At 36.5% G+C, this 12853-nt stretch overlaps 1 protein-coding gene across 1 annotated transcript in view; it reads left to right on the top strand.

The window, feature by feature from the left end:
* The window catches only part of LOC121380718 (limbic system-associated membrane protein-like), a 145246-nt gene extending 141034 nt beyond the window's left edge, over positions 1-4212 (top strand). The window contains exon 9 of the mRNA XM_041509673.1: positions 2764-4212. Within this exon, the coding sequence (XP_041365607.1) occupies positions 2764-2891 (128 nt within the window). The 3' untranslated portion in view covers positions 2892-4212. The remainder of the gene's footprint in view (positions 1-2763) is intronic.
* Positions 4213-12853: the final 8641 nt, after the last annotated feature.

The following is a 12853-nucleotide window of genomic DNA, read 5'->3' as shown; positions in this document are numbered from 1 at the left end:
TTGCTAGTCGTAGCACTCTTACAAGTCGATTCTCATCGTATAACCCATTAGTTGTTAATCTGAGCGCACCCGTTGTAAGTCATGACATCTACGACTGTCCAGTTGCTAGTCGTAGCACTCTTACAAGTCGATTCTCGTCGTATAACCCATTAGTTGTTAATCTGAGCGCACCCGTTGTAAGTCATGACATCTACAACTGTCCAGTTGCTAGTTGTAGCGCTCTTACAAGTTGATTCTCATCGTATAACCCATTAGTTGTTAATCTGAGCGCACCTGTTGTAAGTCATGACATCTACGACTGTCCAGTTGCTAGTCGTAGCACTCTTACAAGTCGATTCTCATCGTATAACCCATTAGTTGTTAATCTCAGGGCACCCGTTGTAAGTCATGACATCTACGACTGTCCAATTGCTAGTTGTAGCACTCTTACAAGTCGATTCTCATCGTATAACCCATTAGTTGTTAATCTGAGTGCACCCGTTGTAAGTCATGACATCTACGACTGTCCAGTTGCTAGTCGTAGCACTCTTACAAGTCGATTCTCATCGTATAACCCATTAGTTGTTAATCTGAGCGCACCCGTTGTAAGTCATGACATCTACGACTGTCCAATTGCTAGTTGTAGCACTCTTACAAGTCGATTCTCATCGTATAACCCATTAGTTGTTAATCTCAGGGCACCCGTTGTAAGTCATGACATCTACGACTGTCCAGTTGCTAGTCGTAGCACTCTTACAAGTTGATTCTCGTCATATAACCCATTAGTTGTTAATCTGAGCGCACCTGTTGTAAGTCACGACATCTACGACTGTCCAGTTGCTAGTCGTAGCACTCTTACAAATCAATTCTCATCGTATAACCCATTAGTTGTTAATCTGAGCGCACCTGTTGTAAGTCACGACATCTACGACTGTCCAATTGCTAGTTGTAGCACTCTTACAAGTCGATTCTCATCGTATAACCCATTAGTTGTTAATCTGAGCGCACCCGTTGTAAGTCATGACATCTACGACTGTCCAGTTGCTAGTCGTAGCGCTCTTACAAGTTGATTCTCATCGTATAACCCATTAGTTGTTAATCTGAGCGCACCCGTTGTAAGTCACGACATCTACGACTGTCCAGTTGCTAGTCGTAGTGCTCTTACAAGTTGATTCTCATCGTATAACCCATTAGTTGTTAATCTGAGCGCACCCGCTGTAAGTCACGACATCTACGACTGTCCAGTTGCTAGTTGTAGCACTCTTACAAGTCGATTCTCATCGTATAACCCATTAGTTGTTAATCTGGAGCGCACCCGTTGTAAGTCATGACATCTACGACTGTCCAGTTGCTAGTCGTAGCACTCTTACAAATCAATTCTCATCGTATAACCCATTAGTTGTTAATCTGAGCGCACCTGTTGTAAGTCACAACATCTACGACTGTCCAATTGCTAGTTGTAGCACTCTTACAAGTCGATTCTCATCGTATAACCCATTAGTTGTTAATCTGAACGCACCCGTTGTAAGTCATGACATCTACGACTGTCCAGTTGCTAGTCGTAGCGCTCTTACAAGTTGATTCTCGTCATATAACCCATTAGTTGTTAATCTGAGCGCACCCGTTGTAAGTCATGACATCTACGACTGTCCAGTTGCTAGTTGTAGCGCTCTTACAAGTTGATTCTCATCGTATAACCCATTAGTTGTTAATCTGAGCGCACCCGTTGTAAGTCATGACATCTACGACTGTCCAGTTGCTAGTCGTAGTGCTCTTACAAGTTGATTCTCGTCATATAACCCATTAGTTGTTAATCTGAGCGCACCCGTTGTAAGTCACGATATCTACGACTGTCCAGTTGCTAGTCGTAGCACTCTTACAAGTCGATTCTCATCGTATAACCCATTAGTTGTTAATCTGAGCGCACCCGTTGTAAGTCACAAGTTGGGGAAATTACAATGCAACCGCCGAGTTGGACAACTTTGTCATAACAGTTGACAGTCGAAGCCTAACATTACTTGAAGAAATGTTTTTATGGATTACCCAGTTGTTCATTCTAAAGGGCCAGCTATATGCTCAGGTTACTTCCCAGGTGCATGTGCAAAGGGTGTTTTGGGGGTTGACACCCCCTCCCCCAAGTCCAAGCAAATTTTCTTTTTTAATTGTATTTTCCAAGAGCATAACCCTATAAACTTCCAATTTAAAACGTCACTTACCACAATCTAGACACTTCCCCTGCACAGTTTCCAGCACACACACATGCGCGCACCTGCTTTCCACATAAAAGTTGCTTTTTGCTTTAGTCTGAGATTGCCAGTCACCCTGTCTCTCAGCATGTTGCTAGTACCCAGCTAGCAGTTTAACCAGGCTTTCCTAGGACCATAACCACAGGGGATGGGCAATGCAGAAACGATGGGAAAAGTGCTATCTTAGTTTTAAAGATTCTCTTCAGGAATCACACCACTATTGCAGTCAGTTAGTGGCATGAAGGCAGTGAATATCCTAGTACTTCACTGGCTCAATTAGTGACCTATTGCGGTACATTTTCGTCCATCATTGTGCATCATGAGTTAACTTTTCACATTTTTAACTCCTTCTCCAAAACATCTGAACCAATTTCAACTAAATTTTGTGTGAAGCTTTCTTAGTACATGGAGAAACAAGTTTGTTAATTTGGTAAATTTAGCTTCACCAAAGTTCATGCTCACAAATGTACAATCCACCATCCTGGAGATTGCTTATCAAATAATATGCTTGTTGTTTTTGTTTTTTTTCTTTATTTAGGTTCAAGTGAACAGATTCTGGACAAAAATTCATCAAGACCTGTTTCAAGGACACACTATTGGTTGATGATGATAACAAACATGATAGTGCTGTGTGTTGATTGGTCACTTTCTGCGGCGGTCAGGTGATCCACAGTAAAAGCCAGTGGTGTTCATGTTTAGCTCAAACACAGTCTGACAATGCTTCATAGTGTTCAAAGTGTTCATTCCTTCATCATCTACATCCGTGGCTGACCAAACATCTTAACACTGATTCAACCATGTAGTTAACAAAAGAAATAATATAGCAGACTAAAATAAATGTATAATTCAAGCCCATAGGAACCAGGGGGGACCATGGCGCCACTCTTAATGATGAAATTATATGTACGGGGGGGGGGGGGGGGGGGGGTCCTACTTCATATATAGAAATAAACATTTGGCTTGTACACACACACACACACACACACACACACACACACCCATCTAACCCCAGTAGAGACTGTCTCGATCCCATGCACTAGTGATTGTGACCACCCAATTCTATTCATCATTCCTACGGGCCTGTAATTATGTAGTGTTTTCAAAAAAGTATTTGGTTTTAGGAAATAGGCAGTTCTGTTCATTGACTTATATATTAAATATGGTGAACAAAAGTTGAAACTTTGACAGACCATTAATCATATATGCATATTTAGAATACGGCATGGTACTGGAACCGACACTGATAATGTGCAATAATTAAACTTACGAAACACAAAATATAACAAAATATATTATTATGATTATGCTTTATGTATTTATATATTTATCGTTTTTATTCTTGTTTTCATCCAAACACAGTATTGTATTTTATTACTACCCAAAACAGCTTGCATAATCGTACAGGTGAAATGTAGAGAGAGAGTTTGTTTCTGTCTCCGTTTATAAAATCTGATTTTTATTATTTTATGCATTTACCCTCAATATACTTACATGTGGCAGTATAGGGTCCATTTCATTATTCACAAAGCCTAATTACCGGTAAATGTCGTTATCAGGTTTTGTTGATTATACATGTATACTTTCCCAAGTTTTTCAAAAACAAAAGTATAGAAATATTTTATAATGGTGTTTTTTAACCATCATAGTTGAAATTGATTTTTATTATTACATCAATGTAGAACATATTTGTTAAAGATACTTTCCTGAGTTTATATCACCATTGTTAAGATGTTGCTGACTAACAGAAACATTTTAAAGACTAAAATTGCATATTAAATACATTTCTCTGCATAAAATATCAGTGGCTGTAAATTAATGTGTTGCTGATCATCCTAGTGTTTGTAATAGGTCAAACTTCTTTTGTTTCACTAAGTCATGTATATATTTTTTCATACATACAAAATTATTGGGGGAGGGGGTGTAGGCAGGACGTAGCCCAGTGGTAAAGCACTCACTTGATGTGCAGTCAGTTTGAGATCGATCCCCATCGTTGGGCTATTTCTAGTTCCAGCTAGTGCACCACAACTGGTATATCAAAGGTCGTGGTATGCACTTCCCTGTCTGTGGGATGGTGCATATAAAAGATCCCTTGCTACTAATGGGGAAAATGTAGCGGGGTTTTCTCTCTTAAGACCATATGTTAAAATTACCAAATGTTTGACATCCAATAGCCGATGATTAATAAATCAATTTGCTCTAGTAGTGTTGTTAAACAAAACAAACTTTAACTTTAAAATTATTGGGAGGCCAAATCCAGTTTGGGCTACTTACAAACATTAGGATGACCAAAAAAACATTGGATATACAGAGACATATTCTAAACAAGAAACTATATTTTGTGGGTTATATTGTAATCATTAAAAGATTTTCATTAGTCAGAAATATCTTAAAATGGCAGCAAATTCAGGACAGTCCCTTTAAACCTACATGGTCACTGTTGGCAAATTCTCTGTCATATACGCCTACAAAAAAAAAGATATATATTCACCAGTAAATGAAATCTGCTTTTTCTGGTGTAATTGTTGTATAAAATGGGTTTGAACTCACTCTGTTACGAGGCCAGAACAATAAAAAGAAGCTAGTTTATTTCTCTGGGGATGTAATCACAGCGATATTACGACAGTTTAATTCAACTTTCAGTGGGTTTTTTTGATACAATAAACTGCCAGTACTGTGGTGTTACAGTGAAGTAATATAGCCAAACTTGTCCTTGATTAAGTAATGGACTACAAAAGCAGCCTTCACAAACTAGGTAATCACTATGTATAGTATTAAGTACTTGCACTTATTTTTTAAAGCTTTGTTTTGCTGTGTAATTCTACTGGCTTCAATTACCCAATTGGTTTACAAATGATACATTATTGAATTCTTGAAAATGTCTATTGGTTCATTTAAAGTTTTTCGTTTACTAAGTACTGGTACTTTTATGTATGGATTCAGTGGGCTTGTACACACATGTACACACACACACACACACACACACACACACACATGTACACACACACACACACATGTACACACACACACACACACACACATGTACACACTAACACACACACACATACGCTCACACACACACACACACACACATGTACACACACACACACACACATGTACACACACACACACACACACACACACATGTACACACACACACACACACACACACATGTACACACTAACACACACACACAAACACATACGCTCACGCTCACACACACACACACAGACACACACACACAAACACATACAGTTTGTTTGGAAATTTCACTTCACTATTGCTGAAGAACACAATTTTTAAATCATAATTGTGCAGATCTACTCCTGCATATGTATATATAGGTTATTTTTTAATATATAATTAACTATGTTACAGAGGTTATGATAAAGAGGTTTAACTGTGCAATGGACTCTAAATCAGATTCAAGGGAGATTGGTAAAATATTATTGCAATGACAGATTTTAGCCAAGCCATGTTCACAGACCCGTACTTTGACATTGTGTCTGTTTACACAGAAATATAGATTATACAGATGCTGGTTTGAACAGAGTCCACTGTATATTCCATTATTTAATAGACCCTTAGGAACCAGGAGGGGGTTCTAGTTCCCTCCTCCACTTCAAGGAACATTTTGGTTTTAAAATCTTGATTAGCTATATTTTTAGTCAATTAAAAATTGATTAGCAATTACTGTTTAAAGTTTTAAAATTGTGTAGCAAACTCTGAAACTTGCATAGCAAATCGGTACATGATACTGAAAAAAATGTTCCCTGCACTTGAAAATAACAATGTACTTCCCCCCCCCCCCCCCACTGTATAAATAAAGACACGCGTCCACTGTATAGTCCATTATTTAATAGGCCCTTAGGAACTGGGGTATCTAGTCCACCCTCCCACCTGAAGATGACAGTGTACTGTTTTCACACACACACACACACACACACTCTATATAAATAAACACCAAAAATATGGCTTGTGTCTCCGCCTGTTACTGGCTACAGTCGGACTGCTGGTGCTCCCTTGCACCTGTCAGTGCAGGCGGTCCCTCCTTCACCCACCCCAACCCTATCCTGTCCTGGACGGTTGAACCGGTTGCGGCCAGTACCTGTGCCCAGGACAGGTGTGCGCTACAACAGCTTGCTCTGAATGTGCACATTAAACATTTTGTCCTTGTCCTATGGCTTGTGTTCCTTCCACCAGAGACTGCCGCTTCTACAAGAGATTTTTCCTCACCCCTTCACTTATTGTTCCTACAGGCCTGTTAAATTTGTTAATCTGAAATACACCACCTTCTATACAACAATACAATAACAAACAGTGAGTATGTGACCATCATTTCATAAACCTGCCATCAGAAATCTTGTAACTTGCATTGTGTTATTTGATCATTGTTAACTGTGTGTTACTTTGTATTTCTTTGTGTACAATGTAAGTAATAATTCAACATGTGTTTCATCATCTTAATGTCTCATCTACTACTCATCTTAAGGAAGATACAGTTTGGGAGGGTTGCCTCCCTTTCCCACTGTAAATCTTAAAGGTTATTAATATCTTGTTTCTGTCAGTTCCATTTTCATCGAGTTACAGAATACCCTCAAAATCGGACTCTCTATAAACCAGAATTCCATTGAAACCGGACATTTTCTAAAATAGTCCCTTTTCAAGTATCAGTACAGACTGTAACCTCTGTAAACCAAATATCGCATAAAAGTGAACTTTTTACTTGTTCCCGGGTGTCCTGTTTAGAAGGTTTTTCACTGTAAATGTTGGTATTTCTTGTGTTTAGCTTATAAATTATATTTATTTTGGTGAAATCCAACTATTTTTATATAAAGCTGATGCAACGGTTTTCTCATTCTCAAATGTAGAACAATGTAGTTATGTGTTTGTTCTTACAACTTATCCAGGGATTTTTTGATTTTTTATTATTCACAATTTTGTTCTACATTGTTAAACAAGAATATCCATTATTTTTGGGATATGTTACTTACAGGAATACTTACAGGAATATCCATCATGCATTCCTAATGCTTGGCAGTATGTTTAAATTTTATTAATAAAACATTATTTATACATAAATCAATTTCTCTGATATCCTTTCAATGTTTGTGGGGGGTTTTCTTGTTTAATTCTTTCTCTTTTTTTAATTTTATTTACGGCTTGTAATGTTAAGTTTCAATTAAATGCAAGTGTTCTTGAAGTGAAGGATATAAAAAGAAAAAGCTAAAACAGACTGAGTTTGTAAAGACCGACATTAGCAGTAACAAAATACCAAAACAGACAGAGTCCACGTAATCTGCTGGGCATATATATATATACATGTAGTTATTTAATGAATAGTGTTATCTTAAAATTTATTTCCAGGTTATATCTACATTTAATTTTAATATACATTCAAACTTGCTCAAATGGCCATCATTCCCAAGAGGAGATTAGTATGGTATTGATATCCCAAATGGTCTGCTATAGAATATAGACCAATGGTGTGGTCTTGTTGGCACCATATTCTTTAGCTCAGTTATTATTTATTTAGGGAGAAAACAAGGCTGTGTTCTTTTACCATCAGGGTAACAATAGAATTACTAGTATTACTTTATATGCTAATACAGGGTCTGTAGAAGTTAATCTTATGTCTAATACGAATATATATATACAGTTGAATCCCACTGGCTTCAAGTCTTGAACTGAACCCCGTCGGTGCTCGAGAAAGTGTTCGACCCATCAGGTAGTTTGGCCTAACCATTCTGTCAGTAACATGTAAGTGTAACTTGGAACCTTGTTTTTGGTTCGAGCATTGCAGTGTATTTGACCCTTTTGAGTTCGACTCAACGAGATTCTACTGTATATGCCTAGTGACTAACTAAAAGGATGAAGCCAATATTCTGACACCAAAACTGGTGACTATTTGTTTTTAGCTATAAAATTGACTGGAGAATATTGAACGACAGACACTTTTTTAATATTTTTGTTTTGAGTGTAATAAAAATATGAAATTTGTTGGTTGACATAATACTGTTTTAGTGTATATAATTATAATATGTTTTCGGTCACCTTTCTTCCATATTACACAATGTACTTGATGTACTTGATGTTAATATTTGTTTTATGGTGTTTATAAAATCAGTATACATGTACAGTGAAACCTCTTAAAACCAGACCCTCAGTAAACTGGACTTTGTTTATGGTCACTTTTTAAAGGTTATCTTTATAAGAAAGTTTTTTGTTGTTTTTTAAATGAACCAAAAAAATGTTTTACCAAGTTGCAGTGAAATATTAGGAGATGACATTATGTATTTTTTAATTTCCAGTATAGCTTTCTTAATTTTATATAAAAAAAAATGTTTATTGAAAATTCTGCATTAAAATTGCTTTTTGGCTAAAAGGAAAAAAAAAAGACCAAGAGTTAACTCCCTTGAATAGTGAGATGGTTCATATCATGTTTCTCTTGAATAGTGATGTAATTTGTTTTATTTGTGCTTAGTGAAAACATACAGTCACATACAGTATAAGGCGTTCTTGTTTTCTGATCAAGTTTGGAATGTTTAGCGTACGGTAAATATTTTGTAAGACTCTTAACCATTGCATCATGACTGACTGGTATACCAAAGGTTGTGGTATGTGCTGTCCTATCTGTGAGATGGTGCATATAAAAATCCCTTGCTGCTAAAAGAAAAATGTAGCAGGTTTCCTCTCTAAACTTTATATTTCAAAAATTATAAATATTTCCAGTAGCCTATGATTATTAAATTATTGTGCTCTAGTGGTGTTGTTTAACAGAACAAACTTTAACTTTGTAAGAATCTTTGCAGCATGTACATGAAAGCAAAAGTTGGAATTACAGCTTTTACGTATTATTGGGAATTTAAAGTAAACAGTAAAATAGATTTAAACCATACAGTTCATAGTTCATATTTTTATTATAAAGTTAAAACCTTTAAATAACAGTACAGAACCAAACCTCCCGAGTCCAGACTCAATTTCTAATGACATCACACGCATACAGTTTGTATGGCGTTGCCATGACATTCACATCTCAAACTTTATTAGAGTCTCGAGTCTAGACTTAAAAGTTTTATAAGCGCCAGGCCAGATGTTACTTATAACCAGACTTTTTACTTGGTCCAATGGGTGTCCAGTTCAGTGGTTTCACTGTACATATATTCAGGGCTTCTAGATTATGGTAGCCCCACTCCCATAGCTAGTGATATTCAATGTTGGGCTAGTAAATTGCCATGCCCAACGGCTACTGAAACAAAATAGTCAAATGTTGCAGTTAAGTCTATTTTGTAAATATAAATACTAGTAGCCTGTCCCTGCCCCAACCCCACATTGTTAGTGTTTTTAAGCTCCCTTTTTAGGTGACATATCAAATTATTACTATTATTTAGTAAAATTATATTAACTTAAAGTGAAGTAGGGCTTGTGAATTTTTAATTGTTGCTAGTATATTTTTAAAATCACTGATTCCATGGCTAGTGGATTTTATAAAATTCTAGAAGCCCTGTATATTTGTAATTCAGCTCAAACATGGATGTTATATTGTAATAAAGAGACACAATTTTGAATGCTTCATAATATATATATACTAGTATATACAAGGTGGATCCCATTTGTGAATATTTCATGTCTAAATATACTGATGAAAAGAAATAAATGAACGCATTGTATTTGAGACCAAATTTAATTAATTCTGTAGTAGTTGTATATAAAAGATATAGCTTGAGTGTCCTCTAGCATATATGTGAGGATAATGCTAGAGATTACTGTGTGTAATACTTCGGCAATCATCGACGCCCAAATGATAGCCAGCTACTGTGTTTGAAATATTCATTATTATTTTTTCTTAAATCTGATGCCACAGGGGAGTCGCTGCATGGCTACCATTTGGTCATTGACGATTACCAAATTAAGTACAGTTGAATCCTACTGGCCTGAACCCCGGTCAACCATGTGTACAGGAAACTTGGGACTTCGCTTTTGGTTCAAGGGTTGCGGTGTATTCGACCCTTCCAAGTTCGACCCAACGAGATTCTACTGTATTACAGTCATCTCTTGCATTGTTTTCACATATAACAGAATAACAATCGAGAACACTCAAGCTAATAAAAATACATAGATGTAATGTGGGACTGAATGTCAGGACTGTAGAATTGACCTCATGTGTAAAACGCTTAATTTGCTGATATTGTGGATGAGGGTTTTAGTTGCATTTGGTATTTGCTGTTACTACAGTGAAACCTCTGTAAACCAGAATCCCCTCAAAACAGCATAGGCCCTTTTTAAATATCTGTACATAAGAGAACCTCTCTAAACCGGATACCTCTTAAAACAGGACTATTTACTTGGTTTAGAGGGTGTCCGGTTTAGAGGAGTTTCACTGTGTATGTTTGTTTTTCTTTATTTCTTTTCACCAGTATATAATAATAGTTTTAAAATGTGATAGTAATTCATCATTAAATCGTTTTAGTTTTGTTAGTAGAAGAATTCGGTGTTCGTTTTGTCTGTATTATTTATATTGGGTTGCTGTCTCCTTATCAAAATGTAAATACATATAGTGCTTTGAATATCAGATTTATCATATAAAGGATGACAGAACTTAAAATTTTAGTTTTTAGCGGTTTAGTATTCATGTTCTGATCATCCTGTGATACTGGTAATTCTGATATCAAATCAGCAACTAGTATATGTGCTTTAAATGTGTAATCTGAAAAATCAAAAACGTATAAAAATGTAAAGCACATGCATTAAGCAAGTAACTTTTGTTCTGGTTTCAGCTGCTGTTTATGTTCCCTGGTGTTAATACACTGAGTACCAAAAGAAACGCGTATCACGGTTAGGGTTATCGTTTGTAGTTAGAATATATGTTTACTTTGGGAACAGGATCTAGATCAGTTGGTCAAATGTTTGCTTGAGGTGCTTGCGTCACAGGATCAAACCACCTCGGTGGATCCATTTAACTGATTATGGGTTTTCTAGTTCCAACCAGTGCACCACAATTAGTCAAAGGCTGTACGTGGTATGTGCTTTCTTGTCTGTAGGAAAGTGCATACAAAAGATCCCTTGTTACTATATATACAATATACATCCAATACAATAATAATAATAAATTCTTTATTTAGCGAGGACAACTCAGCAAAAGCTAATCTTCCCTGAGACCCTCAGTCAATAATCAATTAATTACGTAGTTAAACAAATTTGACTTTATGTTTACTTGATTACAAACTCTCAGTTCAGTACATCAGTGTGTGATTTTCCTGAATCTCAATATGTGTTAATTCTTTTTTTTTAAAACCCAGTTTAAATGTTACAGCTGAAAAGTATATTCGCGTTTCTTTTGGTTCTCAGTATATAAATTAATACTACAAGCCAATTAGCTTCGCACAGTCTGTATTTAAAGATAACACATCGTTATCTATAGTCATATCTTGCCAATGAATCGCAGGATAAATTCCGTTATTATTTAAACTGTATGTACATTTTAGTGATCTGGTTGTTTTTTAAGAATATTTGTTTTTTTTAATCTGTCTAATTTTTATGATTTTACTGTTATAGCTGTGATTTGTTGAGATGTTTTAAAATGTTTATGTTGTCTTCACCACGTGTCAGTGGTGATCACCAACCTACTTGTGTTGTTCTAGTTGATTTAGTCTTGATCCAGACCCAGACGCTTACATTCTTTATACTGTGTATATAAATATCTTGTACATTGATTACGGTGTTTGTGTATTTTGTTCAGAACTCTCGTTCCAGCCAGTGCACCATGACTCATATATCAGAGGCTGTGGTATGTGCTATCCTGTCTGTTGGATAGTGCATATAAAAGATCCCTTGCTACTAATAGAAAAAAAATGTAGCGGGTTTCTTCTCTAAAACTATGACACATTTACCAAATATTTAACATCCAATAGCTGATACTTAATAAATTAATGTGCTCTAGTGGTGTTGTTAAACAAACCAAACTTTTAACTTTTTGTTTATGACCTGTAGTGCCCATTTCATTTATAATTATTTTCATGCTTATATCCAATTAAGGTTCAAGCACGCTGTCCTGGGTACTGAGTGGGAGCCGGTACCTGGATGCGAACCCAGTACCTACCAGCCTTAAGTCTGATGACTTAACCCCTACAACCACTGAGGTCGGTCTGTCGATATGATTTATGTAGTAAACTGTCCAGTATGTTGGAATTTTAATCATTAGTATTCAGCACTAGAAAAAGTAAAGATTGTTTGGTTTAATGAAACCACTAGAGCACATTGATTAATTGATCATTGACTATTGGATGTCAAATATTTGGTTATCCAGGATTTACCAGCCTTGGTGGTGTAGTGGTTAGGCCATCGGTCTACAGGCTGGTAGGTACTGGGTTCGGATCCCAGTCGAGGCATGGGATTTTTAATCCAGATACCGACTCCAAAACCTGAGTGAGTGCTTCACAAGGCTCAATGGGTAGGTGTAAATCACTTGCACCGACCAGTGATCCATAACTGGTTCAACAAAGGCCATGGTTTGTGCTATCCTGCCTGTGGGAAGGGCAAATAAAAGATCCCTTGCTGCTAATTGAAAAGAGTAGCCCATGTAGTGGCGACAGCGGGTTTCCTCTCAAAATCTGTGTGGTCCTTAACCATA

Source organism: Gigantopelta aegis, chromosome 2 (assembly GCF_016097555.1).
Source record: "Gigantopelta aegis isolate Gae_Host chromosome 2, Gae_host_genome, whole genome shotgun sequence".
NCBI lineage: Eukaryota > Metazoa > Mollusca > Gastropoda > Neomphalida > Peltospiridae > Gigantopelta > Gigantopelta aegis.
The sequence above is the reverse complement of the archived record's forward strand: the minus strand, read 5'-3'. Positions and strand labels throughout refer to the sequence as shown.